General features: G+C 51.8%; 2 protein-coding genes across 9 annotated transcripts in view; both read left to right on the top strand.

Moving 5' to 3' along the window:
- The window catches only part of LOC104486768 (sulfate transporter), a 45,097-nt gene extending 34,423 nt beyond the window's left edge, over positions 1-10,674 (top strand). Inside the window, exons 5-9 of one of the 8 annotated variants that reach the window (XR_015260105.1) lie at positions 1,019-1,156; positions 1,382-1,436; positions 2,083-2,199; positions 4,335-4,619; positions 10,064-10,674. The gene's annotated coding sequence lies outside the window, so the exon portion shown is untranslated. Of the gene's footprint in view, positions 1-1,018; positions 1,157-1,381; positions 1,547-2,082; positions 2,200-4,334; positions 4,620-5,563; positions 8,047-10,063 lie in introns of those variants that run through there. The other 7 variants (XR_015260104.1, XR_015260106.1, XR_015260102.1 and 4 more) reach the window with 7 other exon arrangements.
- Positions 6,007-19,065, top strand: part of HTR4 (5-hydroxytryptamine receptor 4) — a 138,743-nt gene continuing 125,684 nt past the window's right edge. Inside the window, exons 1-6 of the mRNA XM_086759235.1 lie at positions 6,007-6,193; positions 6,890-7,053; positions 10,073-10,253; positions 10,476-10,532; positions 11,204-11,440; positions 12,442-12,613. Coding sequence (XP_086615361.1) covers positions 6,007-6,193; positions 6,890-7,053; positions 10,073-10,253; positions 10,476-10,532; positions 11,204-11,440; positions 12,442-12,613 — 998 coding nt within the window. The remainder of the gene's footprint in view (positions 6,194-6,889; positions 7,054-10,072; positions 10,254-10,475; positions 10,533-11,203; positions 11,441-12,441; positions 12,614-19,065) is intronic.

Here is a 19,065-nt window from a genome sequence, read left to right as displayed (position 1 = left end):
CCGCTCGCTGCCCCGCAGGTCGAGCTGCAGACACTGCTCAACTGAAGACCTCAGCTGGGGATGCTGCACCACCACCCCAAAGTGCTGGGGCTGGGCTGGCCTTGGGAGGCATCGCGGTTTGGCAACAAGCATCTCCCGAGGGCCCGAGTAGATGAGGAGAGGTGCATGGTACAGGTCCACCCAGCCCTGCCCTCTGCCAGCCTGGGCAAGCCTGGCACAGCAGACCCTCACGGGAGCTTTTGGAGGCCAGGGAGCAGCAGTGCAGGTGCCAGCGCATGCAGGGCGTCCACAACGCCTCTGTGTGTACCCTGCCCTGGCTCGAGGGGTCAAACTTCGCCACTTCCCCAGGTAAAGAGGAAAGTTGTGTTGCCAGCAACAGGCCGATTCCTGGTTAGATACGGCGTGTTAGGGGAAGAGCAACCCACTGAGGAAAACCATCGATGTGACGGGAGGCTGGAAAAATAAAGGTCAGGGAGAACGAGGGAAGAGGAGAACGCTGCTGAGGGGGGGCACACACCCGAGACATCCCAGCTACAGCTAACGAACTGGCCCAGCTGCTGGCAGTTACAATTTGAAGGGTCCAAGTGGGGAAGCCTGTGCCAGTGGGGCTGAGGAAAGTGAGGAGGGGCAGGAGGGGAGTGGAGCGGACAGGGGCACAGACACGCGCTGCAGCCTGGGGAGTGCTGGGTTGTGCGCTGCCTTCTTGGCAGCTGCCATCTGGCTGGCTAATTAGTGCACGTTATCGTGTCCTTCGAGAGTTTGAAGTACTTGTTAGTAATAATAATAACGACGACGATAATAGTCAAGATTGAAAGTAATTAAGGAAGCAAACCATAAAGGAGATTGGATGCTCAACTGCACGGATAACCCAGGGAACTCCCCCAGGGTCCTTCCCCGGGGACAAGACCAATGTTAGAAGGAGATGCTCGTGGTCCACCTGAGTGGGGCAAGGATTTGGAGAGATTTCAGAAGTGCCACCAAACTTTCTGATATATTGTTATTGTCTCCTCCTTTGCAGGCTGCTTGCCCAAGAATACCTCAATTTCAGTGAAAAGACAGCAGCGGAGAGTTGACAAGCAGACTCCTGACCGTGGGGACCTTATTACTGGGGCTGGAGAAGCCAGTGAACATGTCCATGCTGGTAGCTCTGCTTGCTGTGAGTGTGGCAATCAGTAGGTGACAGCTCACCATCATCCAGGGGACTGGCAGATGTACCCTTTGAATGTGGGTATTGGGAGAGGTGAATGATAGCCCAAATAGTTGGCAGCTGGTCTCAGATGAAGCTGTGGAGGCAGATGCAGTTCCACAGAGGGCTTAAGGCAGAGATTGGTGGTGTGAGCACAGCTAAACAATGGCGTTTCTGAATATGTTTATAATGCAGGTCTCAAAAACTTGGAGGGAAACTCTTTTCCTTGGTGCTGTCATCACTGAAGAAGGTGAGGAGGATAAATTGTTTTTCAGCACACCCCCAACAGGCTGTAATCCCGGATTCTAGCAGCCATCAGACACGCGGCACAGGGATGGTGACGCCAGGGTATCAGCTCAGGCAGGCAGGAGGTGTCACGGTGTTATCATGGTGGGCAAGACAGGAGCAGAAAGATATTTGTGTCCCCCTGTTTGGCACCAAGGAAAACCTCAGAGATTCTTGGCCTTCAGGAAAGAAAGAAAAGGCTCAAAGCAGGGCAGGAAGATGGTAGAGAGAAATGGCAAGGCGGGGAGAGGAACTGAAATGAGCCTCATTTGTTTGGTCTAAAAAAAACCTGACATATGGAGGTGAGCTTAGAGGGTGAGCATTAAGCTGGACTCTGGTTCCAGCTGCACTGGAGCAGCTCCGGTCATCTGCTGCCCTTGGCCTCTATGGCCAAATCCTGCAATTTTATCGGTTCTTGCAATTATGGGGCTCTTTGGTGGGTGCCTGAAGAGCCCTGGCTCCTGGGAATCACTAAAGTCCATGAAGACAGCTGTTGCATCTTTTAAAAAAAAGTATATAGCCCACATAGTTACAGGAAAGGTGCTTTTTTAAGCCTAAAGAAAAAGTCCAACATGAAGAAAATATTTCTTTTCTTTTCTTTCTTTCTTTAGTATCTGAGAAGCGTGTTTCAGCAGGTACAACCGTGGTTTCTTTATAACGTAGAGACAAGATTAGGTGTATTGTAAAATACATGCCAAGCCAGGCAGCAGCTGAGACTCACAAAGCAGGTAATGGATAATAGATACTAAAGTTCGATAAAGCAAAGGAAAAATAACAGTGGTGAGTGCTGATGTCTCAAAGTTGTTTCCATTTCAAACCACGTCTGCCAAGGAATCTGTTCATCACTTTTCTATGTTATGCTCTTTTTTTTTTTTTTTTTAAGAAAAGAACATTTAGTTGAATCTTTGAACTTCCAACACCTGCCAGCTCTCTCTTACAGATCAATATTTACTCTAAATGCAAGAGCTGGCAGTGCCAAGTGTCCCCTGCCACCACTGCTCTGCTCTGCGAGCAAGTGGGCAGCACGAGGTGGATGAGGTCACGCGGGAACGGGGCTGCTCCGCTTGGTCTGTGCTGGTGGGAGAGCCCTCGGCCATGGTAGAAGATTAACTGTGAGTATTTAAGTCTGGAGAGTATTTATTTAGAGACGCAGTAGTATGCCAAGAATAAATTCAAACCCTGAAATCGAGGCGGGTAAGCGTTGTCCCGGTTGCGGTGACGCGCCGAGGGGACCGCAGGCTCGCCAGCCACTGGATGGCATTGTTGTTTCACACGGATAAAAGCTGTCGAGGCCGCCCCAGCCCATGGCCTGGAGCCACTGTGGGAAGCTGGGCACCAATTTTTGGGAGCCTCTGTGGTTCCTCTAACCGTGCTCTGAGGGCAGCCACAGCCTGAGCGACACCGTGCATTGGCAGATCTGCCACTGCAGGGCAGAGGGCGTTGGGAAGGGCCTGGTCTGTGCCCTGCTCAGCTGTCCCCATGGGTGCCACCGCTGTGGCTGGGCTGGCTCCAGCTCCCTGCCCACGGAGAGCGGCTGGAGGATGGGTACAGCCTGGGGCACTGCGTAGAGGATGCCCCTTGGCCAGGCAGCCAAGGGTGACAGAGGGTGCAACCTTCCTGCATGCCCTTTGCCTTCCCCGGTGCAGACCAAAGGTTAGTAATCCCACTGCTGAAGTACCCTCAGCGTGGTGCGTCTGGGAGGAGGGAGGGTTTGGGGTAGAGGAGGTGAGCAGCCATGGCGCACATCAGTCAAAGGTTAGGGGCTGGTGGCATTCGCAGGAGATGTTGCAGACACAGTGGAGCCCTTCTATGCTTACCCATGTCCCGTGTTCACCTCATAGCACCTTCCATCCACCCTCACCTGTCTAAGCCACCGTGCCTCAAAAGCAGGGGGGTCACTCCTTCCCGTGGTCTGCTCACAGGAAGGGAACATCTCACCCTTTGCCGTGGGGAAGGGGCAGCTCAGCTAGCCTGGAGGGAAGGTCCCTGCAGCAGCAGTTGCAGCAGATGATGCTGAGCAGGTAAAGTTTGAAAGAAAGGAGATTTGCTGCTCTCACACATTCCTGTGTGGATTGGAAAGAAAATGCTGGACTGGAGGGCTTGGTGCGTTGTTGGTGGGGTGAGCTCCTAAGAGTGCTTTCTTGGAGTGTGTAGGCAGGCCTGCTACTAAAACTGCGGTTTAACTACCTGCATAAGGAGCTCCTGCCTCTCCGACTAAGGCATATACCTGTTTATAGGCTCTTTGAGCTGTCAAGATCTCCACATCCCAGTGCAAGGACTGCTGAAGGAAATAGGAACATCAGTGCATATTAAAGCACTAGCTTCAGGAGAAGCCCCTGGGAACGCCTGTGCGTTAAAGTGAGCCGGGAAGGACTATTCACTGCTTCTTTCCACACAAGGAGTAGAAAGCACCAGCTGAATCAGACGTGGTACACACCAGATACACAAAAGGGCGCTTCACACAAGGGGTAATTGATGCAGGGACCACTTGCCGCCGGATACCAAAAATGTGTTCCTAATGTGGCGAGAGGAATTAATGGAAGAACAATAAATTGAGGCAGCAGTGTCCTCTTGGGCTGAGGAACTTGTTTAACCGCAGATCGCTGGAGTCTTGGAGAGTGTCCCAGGGACGCAGTGCTCTTTCCTGAGCCTACATGCCCAGCTCCTTCTTAACCTCCTCCTCAGGTACCCACTAGTAGCTGCTGTAGAGGTCAGGCAGGGAATTAGATGGACCACCTGTATTCCCCAGGAGCTACAATAACTGGGCTGAGTACTGCTGGGATGCTTTAGGCTGCTGTGGCTGGACCGCAGGCAGCCATTTATTTCTTTTCTTCTATTTTTCCCCTTTTTTTTCTCCCCCTAGAAACTGTGCTCACACAAATAACTCGCTGTGCATGGCCTCGAAGAGGAAGCACAGCAGCTGCTGCTGGAGAAACGTGATTTCCCCTTGCTGAGCCCTGCCGCCCCTGTGCCCAACCTGGCCTGCCGTGCCTGTTATTTAGCTCCAAATATCTGCTGTGCTCGGGAAGCTGCGTGATGGATTTCCCTTCAAGGCTGTGTGAATGTTGCAGAGTGTTTTGCCAAAAGCAGCGTGGAAGCTGCAGAAAGGAGAAGCGAAAATGGCTGAAGGTTAAACGTGGCGCAACAGGTGAGTTAAATTTGGGTGGGGAATTTCTGATATTTATTTCTCAGAAGTGAAAATAGTTAGTTGTCTTCTGCAGTTATTAGACCCCAGGCTAGTTCCGCAAATCCCAGCCGTGGCTTTCTCTTCCAGCCACGGAGGAGGACAAGCCACATGTCTGTCTTGCCAAAGCCCAGCCAAAACAACTGGGTATCACAGCCTGAGGTGGGCAGCTCTAGTTTAACTTTTGTTCTGCTGAACTGCTGCAAATCACCACTATGTTTGAAAAAAAATCATTCTGGGCAGTGCCAGCCGCACTGGCTGGGGCGCAGAAGGCTGGCCACGGGCTCAGGCTCTTACTGCACTTGGGGGAACGTTGGCTGTAACTGTGCGCTAATCCAGCGTGCAGTCGCCAGAAAGGGTTCGCAAACCACCCGTGGGCTCCAGTCTGCGCTCCTCTTTGAACAGCTCTAAATAAAGAAGTCTCCTTCTTTTTTCTTTTGTTTTTGAAGACTTTTGCTGGGGAATTAATGGTCAGAAATAATGTTTCTTCACGAAGCAAGTAAAGAGCTTAGGAAATAGGTTTTCCATCTCCAAGAAGGGCCTCAATTTCCCTTCCTGTGTAGCCAAGGGTATCCCAGAGCAGTGCCGGGCTGCTGGCTCCCCTCTCCGCGGGGAACAGCCTCCCGCTTGCTCAGAGGCTGTGAGCCCAGCAGGCTCCCGTCTCAGCGCTGACCTGAGCCGACCCGGCTGTGTTTCTGAGGCTGTGCGGGGTGGCATCGGCGTGCGATGCCCCAGACACCACTGCCACTGTTCACGCAGCTCCAGCAGCCCCGGGGAAACTTGGTGGGAAAAGCCACAGTGGCAGCCCCGGGTTTCCGGCACGGAGCAGAGTGTGAAGGCTCCCAAAGGTCGAGGGGTGGGAAGGAAAAAGTCACTCTCAGGGTTTATTTTTGTTTATATTTTAATAGTAGGGCTGCTCACAAGTGGAATCGTCTACGTGCTGCCATGGAAACAGCAGCCTTGGTCCCCAGCGCAGTTCGCAGCCATCTGCAAGGGAACCATTGTTGGTCTGTTTGTGTAAAATCATCCGGGGTGGTGCCGGGCGGCGTGTGGCTGGCCAAGGGGAAGCCACACTGAGACATGACAGGACGTGGTTGTCACACTGAATAATGGGACGTACAACTGCCCGCAGACAGGATTGGCAATGTCCTGTCTGGAGAAGAGCTGACGTGCAAAACCAGTGTGAATCAAATCGGTTTGAATGAGCGTTTGATTCCCAGAGGCTGCGGCGCTTTGCATGCGATGCTTACAGCCATTCATGCTGCCGGATTTTCGGTTCGTGTGAACACCGGGATCTCCGTGCAAGCAGAGGTCTGTGTCTGCAAAGAAAAGTCTTCTGAGATGCAACGGCATGGCTGCTGCTCCTGTGGAGCTGAATTTTGCCTGCTTCGAGGCGGGAAGCGGAGCCAGGTTAACTTTCTGCATACGAACAGTTGGACTGAACGCTCTGGACTTACTCAGCATGAAGCATGTGCAGAAGACTGAGCATCAGCCAGCATTTGCCAAAAGGGCTTCGGAACCAACCAACGAGCTGGTTTGTGACCTAAACGTGCTGGGACACCCTCTGATATCTTTAGGACTTTGCCTGAAGAGTCCACGGAGGAGCTGATTTCTCCTTGTAGGCAGAAAGAGGAGCTCAAACAGCCTCTTACCGCGTGTGCATTGAACGCGCCGGGCTGAGCTTGCCTGCCCGCCGTCCTTCCCTCACCGCCCCGGCAGCGGAGCGCGGCCCTGCCCGACACAGCTGGCAGTCGCTCACTCGAGCCAGCTCGTGAAATGCCCTTATTTCTGCTTGTCCCTCTGTTTTGAGCTCATTTTCCTCTTAGATCCCCATGACTGCACTTTACATGTGTGAACGTTCAGGGGGAAAGATTTTGAAGCTTGTAGGCTCAGATGCCAGAAGAGAAGGCATTCGCTTTCAGGGAGAATTTGCAGTGGTTAACCTGCCTGCAAACAGCTCATTCAGCCAAGCAAAGAAGGGAAAAATTACTTGGTTTTAATCTACTTTGTCTTCAAAAATAATTAATAAAAGAGGGAAAATAAATTCAGGGGGGCTTGTGGGCATCCTGAGAGCAGGAAAAAAAAGAGGTAAAATTAATCCTATCAGTAATCCATGATGAATGATTCACTCAGCTCTTTTATTCACAGTTGCATATAGTTATCTTTATTCACTCAGAGATGCAGTACTCATGGAAATATATACAGACTCATATGCATATAAATTATTGTATTAGGTTTGCATGGCAAGGCTTTGGTAGCGGGGAGCTACGGGGGTGGGTTCTGTGAGAAGCTGCTGGAAGCTTCCCTCATGTCCGATAGAGCCAATGCCACCGGCTCCAGGGCAGACCCACCACTGGCCAAGGCTGAGCCCATCAGCGATGGTGGTAGTGCCCCTGGGGTAACGTGTTTAAGAAAGGAGGAAAAAACTGTGCAACACCAGCAGCAGTGAGAAGAGAGAAGTGAGAATAAGTGAGGGGAACAGCTCTGTGACACCAAGGTCGGTGCAGAAGGAGGAGGAGGAGGAGGTGCTCCAGGTGCCAGACCAGAAATTCCCCTGCAGGCCATGGAGGACCCCACGCTGAAGCAGGTGGATGACCCAGGGAGGCTGTGACCTGTGGGAAGCCTGTGCTGGAGCAGGCTCCTGGCAGGAGCTGTGACACCGTGGGGGACCCATGCTGGAGCAGCCTGTTCTGAAGGACTGCACCCCATGGAAGAGCAGAACTGCTCACGCTAGAGCAGTTTGTGAAGAGCTGCAGCCCGTGGGAAGGACTCAAGTTGGAGAAGTTCATGGAGGACTATCTCCTGTGGGAGAGACCCCAGGCTGGAGCAGGGGCAGAGTGTGAGGAGTCCTCCCCCTGAGGAGGAAGGAGCAGCAGCAGCAATGTGTGACCAACTGACAACAACCCCCATTCCCCGTCCCCCTATGCTGCTGGCAGGAGGACGTAGAGAATTCAGGAATAAAGCTGAGGCCAGGAAGAAGGGAGGGGTGGGGGGAAGGCATTTTAAGATTCAGTTTTTATTTCTCATTGTCCTACTCTGATTTTGATTGGTGATGCCCCTGTCCCACAGCCCCGCTCCAGCGCTCTCTGGCTGGTGCTGACATGGTTGCCCCTTGCTTTGGTTTCTGCTCTGGTTCCGAGACAATAAATACCTCAAAGGGTCACTCTGAGAGGGCTTTTCAATGTTTGCAAAACAATTTTGTGAACATCCGATGAAACCTGAATTAATGATGTCTGCATTATGAACTGTGATGGCTACACTCTTAAAAATGAATGCAAATGTTCCCCTTTAAAGCTAAAAGTCAAACCCGCCTTAAACTGGATTTTAGTTTCATATATGCAGGTAGTGTTATAAATAAAGTACAGTGAATAAATCAAAGTGCTCTGCAAACAGTGAGATTTCATACCATAGACATCAGAGTTTGATTATTTAAAGGCCTGTCTGTTTAGGTATCAGTCGCATGACCCTCTTCTTTTGATCACTTTGGTTTTGAACGGCTTCCCACCTTATCTCGGGCTGAGTGCTTTTATCGTGAGTCCGGGAGCCCGGCTGCACGGCAATGCTGCAGCATCCAGCGCGCTCCCTGCACCGAATAATGAACAATGTAGAGAAAGGAGGTGGTGACAACAGTGAGATATAATTCTAAGTAAGGACGAGCACCAAATCAGCTGGTGCTGTGAATCAGATGTAGACCAGAGTTTTCCTCCTGCCTCACCTCTTCACAGTGGTTTCCCTTGCAAAATGGACTGGGATACAAACCACCGAGAAATGCGAGATGCTCAGCTGCAGTATCTGGACTTTTCAGCTTAGGTCTGGGTACCGGTGGATGCCGTGGCCCCGGCAGAGTGCTTACTGCAGAGGTCACCTCCAGTGAGAGCGGGGAAGCTTGCATTTAAAATGGAACAGAAAGAAGTTCTTCCCCAGCAGAGTGGGAGGACTGCATGATCTAATGGCAGGTATAACCCTAAGAAACTTAATTCATTCAGGCTCTCTTTAATAAAATCCATCCCACACAACTGGGCAAAGGAGACCATGCTGTGTTCAAAGGGAACACGCCGTACACACGGAAAAGCCTCTCTGTTGAGGTGGTTTTATCTCCCTCTCACTGTCTTATATCTGTGCCTGAGAGCACAGCCAGGGATCTAAAGCGGCAACGGAGTTACTACCGCAGGAGCAAAGGCAGTGAATTCCACTGCGTAGTGACTGTGATTCAGTCTCGATGAATCACTCAGCCACTTTTTTCCTCAGCTGGATCGTTGGCTTTATTACTGTTAGAGAAGGAAAAAAAGAGGAGGGGAAAAAAAAAAGAAGAAAAAGCTACTGCCTTATCTCCCTCTCTAATACTTTCCAATTTTTCTTTTTAAAAATCTAATTAAATTTTTGTAGGCATCCCATTCAGGCTGAATAAACTCTTTGATAATCCTGGAGGGGAATCTGCATTAAAAGGAGGAGTGGTGTAATATGACCAAAACCGATGACAGCACTGGGGTTCAGCATGACCTGTTCCCGGGGTTCACAGACACCCAGCGATGGAAAGGTCTCGCACTCGGCCTCCTCCATGCATCCAAATCCATTCCCCACTTCATGGTTTGCAGCCGGTAAAGCAAAGAGCGAGCCAGGATCCTAAGAGCAGGACTGCGGAGGAGCAGTGGCAGGCAACCTCACTCTGCTCAGGCACTGCTCACCTTCAGGTGTCTTTACGCAGGAGGCTCTGTTTTGTTCACGATTCTGCAAGACTCCCTCGGCTCTCAATCCACCTGGCCCGCTCTGCAGACAGCAAACCCCTCTGCTGCTGTAGAGTTGGCTTGCACGGAGAGATGGCTCCATAGATCACCTGGTAGTTGTGGTGCAGAATATTACTGTCCTCCAAACATTGGCAATATGAGCACACCGAGGGTCAGGAGGTGAGGAATTGGGTGGGAGTCACAGAGCAACCAGGACCCAGTGCTCATGCAATGGGTAGGCACAGGCTGGGGTTGCTTCCAGCAGGACATGACAAAGTCCTACCAGCACAGCGTGGTTCACCCCGGGCTCTAACCACTGGGGCTGGGGAGGTGATGTCAAGACCCTCCTCCAACAGCCTGTTTTGAACCTGCCTTCTAGCGTTCGGGTTTTCAAAGTGCATTTCTCTGAGACTATTGCAAGCACAGCAAGGCTGGGACAGGAGCTTGCTGTGGTGTCAGCGGGGAGGAGACCACTCAGTTCTCTTTTCCATCACTCCCCAACTTGATGGATGCAGGTGAACAGCATCAGTCCTGACCCAGCTGCTGCCAGTCTTCAATCCAGGGGCTCTTTTAAACACCTCCTAGCAAAGTGCATAAACTTGTTTGAATTCAGTTTGCCTGCTCACGTGCAAACTACAGCAAGTGCTTGGCTTAGGGCTCTGATGTTCCCTTTTATGCTCTCAGGCTCTTTAGAAGCTGCTGCTGGAGATCCTGACTGAGAACAACGGCGAAGGCAAGTGGGCAGCTGCTCCGAGGACTGATCTTGTCAGGAAGAGCTACAACTGCTTGCTCCATGAGCAGAGATCAAGCCACATAAAGATAGATTTAGTATTAAAGCCAGAGGATATAACAACGAGTTGTCCAGAAACCTCATGTTAGTGCTACGGAGAAGAAAACAAAGGCAGAACAAAATTGTTTCAGGAAAGCTTTAACTTCCAGTTTTAAAATGAGCCTTCTCAGCTCCACCCAGACCTGCCTCATCCGCTTTGTCCTCAGCAGTGCGGGTCTGAGAAAATCCAAACTCTGACAAGGTGTTTCTTTGTGGACTCGATCCCAGTTTTACTTTTCTTAATATTATTCTTTATCTGTCTTTCAGTTACTATAGCGATAAACAAATACATGCAACAAACACGAGGCCTGGCAGTCTGGGAAGGTGTGTTTGCCTGCGATTGCTGAAAATACCACCAAACTTTTTGAGAAATCGGTTGAAAGATCTCTGCCAAAAACCCTCAGATCTTTAAAAAATGTGCCCTATCAAACAAGTTGATAATAAATTGTGTTTAATATACACTCATTTTTGAAACTTTATGTATCTTCTCAGCAAGCAACTTATATTGCATTTTTTTTGGGTGCTCTGGTTTCTCCTGCATCTGCACACCATCAAAGATGTCCCTTGTCCAGGTGCAGGGACCTAAATAGAGATTAAAGGGAATGAGGGGGCCTACAAGAAAGATGGGGAGAGGCTGTTCAGTAGGGCCTCTTATGATAGGATGAGGGGTAATGGTTTTAAAATAGAGGGAGATAGATTTAGATTGGAAATTAGGAAAAAAATTTTTACAATGTTCCAGAACACTGGAACAGGTTGCTCAGAGAGGTGGTGGATGCCCCATCCCTGGAAACGTTCAAGGCCAGGCTGGACGGGGCTCTGAGCAACCTGATCTAGTCAGGGATGTCCCTGCTCCTTGCAGGGGGGTTGGACTAGATGACCTTTGAAGGTCCCTTCCAACCCTAACCATTCTATGATTCTATGATTCTATGAAATGGATGGCTATGAACCAAATCACTTCCCTGAACTGGTGTGTACTCTGGATCACCCCATTCCAGCGCAGTTCTGCTCTGAGAAACGACAGCTTGAAGAGCTTCCAGTGACATCCCTCGGCATGACCCTCAAAGCCTGGGAGGCGTCGTATGAGTGCAGCGACCTGCCTGAGTCCGTGCCATGGATCTCACTCAACAGACTTGGTCTCTTGGAGTCAGGTCTGCTGACATTTGTCGCCAGAAGTTGCATCAAGCTGGAGAGGCCAAGCCAAAGGGCCTGCCCTATGGATTGGGTCTCAATTTGTGAGTTATGTTTCACCAGTGGCTGTTGTGCATGTTTCTTAGGGCAGAGCATGGAGCCACACAGACATAAAGAGGACCCCAGCCTCATGCAGACCTGAAGGTACTGGTGTGGAGGGAATCCAGCTAAACCCTGGAGCTGTGGGTGAAGCTGAGCGCTGGCAGTTGGAAATATACCTCTTCCTTTCCAAAAACAGATCTGGTCAGAAACCCTCTCTGCAGCTGCCAGTACTGAGCCTCATGTTTACATGAGATGTTTATAGGCACTTTCCAAAGGAGAAGCTGCACAAAGGCACAGTAGCTTGAAACCCCCAAAGCACAGGATGCAGATCCAGATGTGAAAGGTGAGCACACCTGAAGATGAAGCTGCTTAGGTCCTGCTTTTATGCTCAGTCCGATATTGCGATAGGTATTTTAAAAATTCAGATGATAAGCTTGTTGTGGTCTCCACTTCTGCCAAGACTGACGTTTGTTAAGGGTCACGGGGCCAGACTTCCAGCTGCCAGAGCTCTCATAATCTCAAAGGAACTGGGCTGACACTGCAAGTGAAAAGTGCTCTCCCAACATTTCCCTGGGCTCCCCTTCCCTTCTGCTGTTTTCACACACAAACAAACAAACAAACAAATCCCTGCAGGCGGCTTGAAAAGCCGAGGGGGAGAGGGAAGCGTCCGAAAGTCTTTGCCAGGATCGAGGGACACCTGCCCTGCCCAAAGCGCTCGGATAAAAACTCGGGGGATGCGGGTGGGCAGAGCCACGCTCCACCTGGGGAAGGGGCGTGGTGGGGCAGATGCGCAACATGGCGGGACGGACCCAACTTTTCTGAGCGCGGGATGGGGGGCAGCGCCGGGAGTGTCAGGGGTGCGTAGCTGAGAGGGCGGGGCGGGGCGGGGCAGGGCCGGGCGGGGCCAGGGGTGCGGGGTCGGACGGGGCGGGGCGGGCGCTCGCCGCGGATCGGCGTGGCGGGGGCTGCGCACCCTGCGCTGCCGCTGCCCCTCGCCACGCAGCGCCGCAGCCCCGCGGGCGGAGACCGCGGACGGTCCTCTCCCGCCGCCCCGCGCTGCCCGCACCGCACCGCACCGGAGACCGGCTCGACGGCCCCGTCCTGCCCAGCCGCCGCGATGCGGAGCCGCGCCCGGGGAGCCGCGCCGTGCGCCGCGGGGCTGTGGCACGGCCGTGGTAAGAGAGCGGCACCCCTGGGGCGGGCTGGGGGGCTGCGGGGAGCCGGGCCGGGCCGGGGTGGGTCGGCGTTGCCTTTTCGTTAGCGCCTTCGCTCGGTGCGTGCGGGGCCGCGCCTGGGGAAAGCGCGCGTGCAGCGCGGGGCGCTTGTCGGAACCGGGCTTTGCGGGGCCGGGGGGAGTGACGCGGTGGGCGCCGGTGAGCCCCTGCGGCTTTGGGGCGGGCTGGTGAGGCGGCAGCCGGAGGGGAGGTGCGGGGACCGCATGGGCAGCCGGCTGCCGTGGGTTTGTACCTGCCTGCCAGCCACGGCCTCCCTGCAACCGGTGGCATCCCGCAAACTGCTGGAATGGTCGGTAGCGGTCCCCGGGAAGGCAAGAAACGTTATTGTGGCAGGGACAGAGCAGAAATCCGGTGCCACTGAGAAAGTTGCGGGGCAGGGGGGCTCGCCGGGTCTGCAGGGCTGGGAAACTTAGCAGGAGCGAAGATGCTGAGGGAAGGTGTTTTCCAGGAGCGGAGCTGCGGGGATTCGGACAGCTTTGTGCTCCGACAGCCCTGTCCCGGGTCCGCAGGGCAATGCTTTCCCGGTCACATCCGAGCTGTCCGAGCTCTGTGGCTGTTCCAGGCTCGCGTCGCTGAGGGCGAGCGTTTCCCCGCTGCTGCGCACCGGCCTTGCCCGGGCTCGCTCCAAAGCCCAGAAAAGTTAGCGTGAGTCCCACTCGTGTCGAAGTGCTTCGGTTCAGGTACTGGGAGCGGAGCCAGTTTGTGGATCGGACGCCAGGAGAGACAGAGTTGTGTCTGTGAGTGAAAAAATAGTGTCATTTCCTCACCACCACCCCCACCCCCCCCCGAGGCATCTTCCCTAGCTCCAAAACAAACTTCCCCCGTGCAAACTTCACAGAAGGGTGAGTAATTAAAACATTACACAGCTGCAAGTTTCTGCTGCTCCAGAGCAGTGAGAAGAGAACTGGGTCCTGGTTTGTCAGTTTTAAGCTCCCAGAGAGCAGTGGCAGTTGGCCTGGGCTGTGCTTTGAAGTGTGTGATGTCATTATGACTTCATTTCGTTTTAAAAATAAAATACTTTCCTTTTAATGGGAATATTGCCCCGTATTTCTTGAAAGACAATGATTTTCTCTGCCCGGTGTTGCAGCAGTTGACTGTTTTCACTTGGGATAGAAAGGCAAGGTAGAGGTTTTTAGGAGATTACTTGGATTTTGTCCCTGTAGCAGCTGATGGTGGGCAGCCCGGCTGAGGTCCGGCTCCGGGGAAGGCAGCTGGGGCTTTGCAGCAGTCCCTGCGGTTCCGCTCTCTGGGGGGACACCAGCGGTGTGGGAGCCGCAGGTGTGCCCAGCCCTGCTCCCAGGCAGGGGGGACCCGGCTCCCCGCGGCGTTCCCACCAGGAGAGGGAACTCCTGCGATGTGCGAGGAGCAGCAGCAGCCGCCTTCTCCGCTGAGAACATCTTCACCGCTTTTCTCCTCTCCCAGCCTGACCTCGGCACTGTCAATATTGTCCAGTAGTGCCGTTGAAAAACAAACACGAGCGAACCTGTGTGTTTGCTTAAATAATAAGTGCTTACACACTAAGATATGTTTATCTTATTTCCTTAAACAATCCCCTACTGGGGATAAACATAAATAGTTTCATTTCCCCAGGACACTGTAAACACTGATTTAAAAGTAAGAGGAGTGACTTCTTGTGCTCACTGGCTAATTAAAGCCTTCTAGGAAGTCTTCAAATCGTACATGCAGCTCCTCTGCGCCAACTGTGTTCCTGTGAGTGCCATCAGTGGTTCTCTCCCACCTCCCCCTCCCCGTCCGCTGGAGCCAGCTGGCACACCGCGAGTTTTCCACATTCGCTCCCCTTTTCCAAGTAGTCCCGATCTCCAGGAAATATGAGACGGGACAAAGAGCAAGGTACTCCTCCAGGTAAGGGTGCCTGCCAGGATAGGTCTAAGTCGTTGGGTGAGAACTGTCTGTTTGGACCTGGTGGAAGGGGTTGCCAGATGAATGCAAGGGTAACGCAGCTTGACATGGACAGAGGACTGCAGGCAGCATGTGGTGAGAGAGGTGCTGGAGAGAAGGAGATGGGAATTCCCCATCTCTCCTTTGAGGACACCTTAGGTCACTCCTGCTTTCCACACTCCTCTGCTGCTGGACTGAAGGCAGTGTCTGGGGGGGATGTGGAGGATGAGGGAGGATCCAGATCCTGGTGCTGTGGTGCACTGGGACGGAGGAAGGAGCTGAGCACTTTGAGGAGAGGACCACGATGTTCTCTGTGGGGACTGACCACACTTCCTACTGCCTCCCACACTGCAGGAGCAGCAAGCGAAGGGTGTGGAGTGTGTGCTAAGAAGGTGCAAGGAGGCAACATATGGAATGCGTAGACATGGCACTTCAGGACATGGTTTATTAGGCATGGTGGTGTTAGGTTGATGGTTGGACTTGATGATCCTGGAGGTCTTTTCCAACCTTAAGCATTCTAGGATTCTATGATATTGCCTTGCACATCCAACTGTTACACTGCACAATATGGAACTATTCGTTGTGGGCTTGTGTTTGGAACCAAAGGTGTGATTTGAGCGAAGAGCAGGAGAGTGCCGTCCTTCCAACACTTGCTGGTGTGCAGGAGCAGAGAAGTGGGGTAAGATTGCCCCATGCTTGGGGGATCCCCCACGCTGACTCACAGGTGCAGATACTCAGCTTGTGCAAGTGGAAGTAATCTCAGTGATTTCATTGAGGAGCCACGCTGAGTTACGCTGCCTGGGGATCTAGCACAGGACTGCAGTGCGCGTTGGTATAAATACTGAGAATTCTGCGGCTAAACGTCAGGGGTGACAGTGTGCCAAGTCGATAGAGCCTCCTGTGTCAGGGCATGACGATCACTAAGCTCCTGAGAGTTTAAAGAAAATATTCCCTCACAGGAAGGCTACTAATTAATTATTCACTTACGGCTTCCCTAGCCCATTTGCTGAAAAATACGGTGACGAGTGCCAAGTTAGAGACCGTCCTCTGTTCTGATGTTGCCATTTCTGTGCTTCATTCCACAGGTAGTCTCTCAAAAAAATTTCCAAGTCTAAGAAGGGCCAGTACACCAAATTAAATGGTATAGACGTTTCTTTGGAAACCCAGTGGATTGCTCTGGGAAGCAGAGTTTTTCACTCTGAACAGTGTAAGGATGCTGAGGAGCAGGGCGACCCTTTCTGCTTGCCCTGCACTGACCGCCGTCCCCGCGAAATTTTCACCCTACTGGGCTCAGCTGCTGATGGCAACTTCTACCTTCAGGCCTGCACTTGCAGCCTACACTCACCCTCAGCTGTCTTACCATCTCGTTCCTCCTCTGCACTGATGTAGGAAAAAAAAAGAGAAATTATTTTCTCACCACGCGTGGATTACATCTAGGGTGGGAAAGCAGGGCAGTTCCCTCAGCTCTCCAGAGGACCAAACACCAGCATATTTTCTGGTCCTGTATGTGTGTAGGAATAAAGCTGTAGAAAAGGTGAAAGGCACGTGTTGCTTAGGGCCAGCTGCAGCTCTGAGGTTGCTGCCACGCAGGCACATGCGACCGCTGTGTTTTGCTGGGCGGGCTGCATTGAGTTGTGAAGAACCTTGCTGTGCAATTTATGGGGAAGAGGGGAAAGTGCTTCGTGGCTTTCACATTTCATCCCCTTGCCCTTCTGTTTCCTGCGGCTCCCTGTTCTCCCAGGTGCATTTTGTTCTGTGGCTGCCTTTTTTCTGAAAAAGCTGATGGTTGTCAGCATCATCTGACCTTCGCCTCAGCTGGTGCGGAGGGTGGGTTACCTCCCACAGGAGTCTTGGTGTGTGGGTCAGGAGTTGGGAGAGGGAAGAGCCATATGCTTGTTCTCTCTGCTAACGTGAAACTGAAACCAGTATTTTCAAAGCAACTGACTTTAATCTGGTGTTCTGTAATTCCATTAGACTTATTTTCATTAGAACAAATAATCTAATTCGGGCCCCTCCTCAATCCTAATGCGTTCAAGTGGCTGCAGACACAAGGTTTACAGTGAGAGACCCAGCCAGCAGTGCACGGTGGAGAGCAAATTACTCAGTAAGAGGACAAATTGAACTTGGACAATTTTATGTGATTAGGGCAACAGTTGGAGAAAATAGCGGGAGGTGCACTGGAGGTGGTTTGTGCGCTGCTGGAGATGGGTGGTGGGGTGGCAACTGCTCTCCAGGGCGAGAGTCATCCTGGAGCTCGGGGCACGGTGCTGCTGGGGTGCAGTGACAGCACACTCAAATCCTGTGTCCAGACTGGGATGGGAAGATAATGGTGAAAAGCTGCTTGCTGGCTTCCTGTGCTCGCGATGCTGGGTGTTTTTCCCATGTCCCGATGCAGACAGGAGGGTTGGCTTATTCATGGATGATCTGGGTTCTCCAAAGCTATGACTTGATTTTGTCTGGAGCAGCAGGGGTTGGATCTGGACTTGTTGCACAAAGTCAAGCAGGAAGAGCATTTTCTTCTGGATTCTTCCCTTTGCTCCCCAGATCCCTGGATCTGTATTTCACAGAGCCAAAGCAGGAGTTCAGTGCCCTGCCTTCAGTACCTCTCATCCCCACCTACTCCACCCTGCCCTCATCTCCTCTGTCTCTAACAGTGCTCACACCCACAGTATTGTACAAAGTCAGTGAGCTCTGCGTAGGCTCAGTGCCTCCAAAAATCAGGCCTGCGTGGTCCCACTCACACATGGACCCATTCCCAGCTACATCCCCATGTGATGTTCAGCCGCACACTGCAAAGCTGAAGTCATGGCCGGTGGCTGCTGTTCCGTGTTTGCATTGCTGCAGCACAGCTCACAGCCGCGAGCACCAGAGCTGCTGTTGGCTACGGCAGAGCAGCAGGACCAGGACTTCATCCCAGCTTAGAGCAAGTGAAGCAAAGGGCCGGTGTGAGGTGGCGATGGGGCACTTGCTCAGCCATCTCCATTTGCTCACGTTGTTGTTTGCCTCACATTGCTGTGAGCTTGTTATTTTCTTTTCCTTTTCCCCCCCCTTTCAGTTTCAGATGGCACAGACAAGTTCTGCCCTTATTATAGTTCCCATGGAGACAGATTTGATGCCATACATTACAGGGGAGTGAGGCACAGCCAGCTCTCGCCTGGGCCAGCAGTTCACCCCGTTCATTTGCACAACACTTGTCCCAATGGGGACCTGGGCTCCGGGTCTTTGTCAGGGTCTTCACCTTCAGAAACAGAACCGTAAACCATGTCCTCTCTCTTCTTCTTTGTGTGTGGGGCACAGCAGGAGTGTCTGACTCTTGCTGCCATTGGGCTTTAGCACCCCTGAGGACACTTAGGCTATGGCTAGAAGGTTTCCACCTTTATGCTTTAAAGTCCTTGAAATGAGTAAACTTTGACATTATCCCTTTCAGCATCTGAGCAACCACTCGGAGCGTCCATGAAAAGCTTGCAATACTGTCTTCAAATGAACAAGGGGTAATTTGGACTGATGGATGGCAACAAATGAATCCATCTCTGTTATGGTGCACCACAGCTGCTTTAACGTTAGGAAGGTCACAGATTCCTCTGTTAAAGCCTTTTTCAGAGGTCTGTCTGATAGGACTTGAAGGATGCAGCTGAACATTTGGATCCAACAAAGGAAGTCTTCCATGTGTGAGTCCTTGCTCATCAGGCAAGAAGCTGTCCTGAGGTGTCCTGACTCTAGTGGGGCACCTCGGCTGAACAAGAGTGTGTACAACTGGGACCTTGTAGTGAAGTGATTGGTAGAGTGAGATCCAGGCTGGTTTCATATGGATCAGAAAAGTTGGAGGAGAATGTGGCAATGTGCTGAAATGCTGGCCTGTTTCATGGTGTGCCATGGTGGCTTTGACATTAGTGAAGTCAAAGCTGCCACCGTTAAAGCCCTTCTCAGAGGTCTGCCCAAGAGGACTTGAAGGACTTAACTGATTTTAGATGAGTCAAAGCAGTGGAACGTGCTTCCTTTTTATAGACCCTCCATGGAAATTTTACAAAAACATGTTTTCCCTAACAGGAAGAACTACTGAGCAAAATTTTTACCTTTCAGCAGAGAAGGGGAAAAGGAGATAAAATAAAACCCCGAACCAGTCAACATTGTACCCAGAAAAAAAAAGGGAAGGTATTAGCAATGAATATAAATTAGAAGTTAGAACATGTGGGTGTCTGATAAGGGAGGCTAAAGGAATCGGTGAAATAGTAATAAGCAGGAGGGTTAAAGATGAGGAGAAAACATTTTGCAACACATTTGGAATCAACAGAATGCTACATCCAGTGTAACTGCTTTGCTGGGTTCAAATGGTAGAGTCATAACAGGAAAAGAGAGTGTTAGACTGAACTCCAGCATATAGGTTATTCTCCAAATCACCCTTCTCACTGGCAAGAAGGACTGTCTGCCATTGCTGTCACCAGAATTCCAGGTGAGAAAAAGTATTGGCCAGGTAGTCCAGGAGCCTAAATGGT

Source organism: Chlamydotis macqueenii, chromosome 14 (genome assembly GCF_036417535.1).
Source record: "Chlamydotis macqueenii isolate bChlMac1 chromosome 14, bChlMac1.mat, whole genome shotgun sequence".
Taxonomy (NCBI): domain Eukaryota; kingdom Metazoa; phylum Chordata; class Aves; order Otidiformes; family Otididae; genus Chlamydotis; species Chlamydotis macqueenii.
This window is presented reverse-complemented; position numbering and strand designations above follow the sequence as displayed.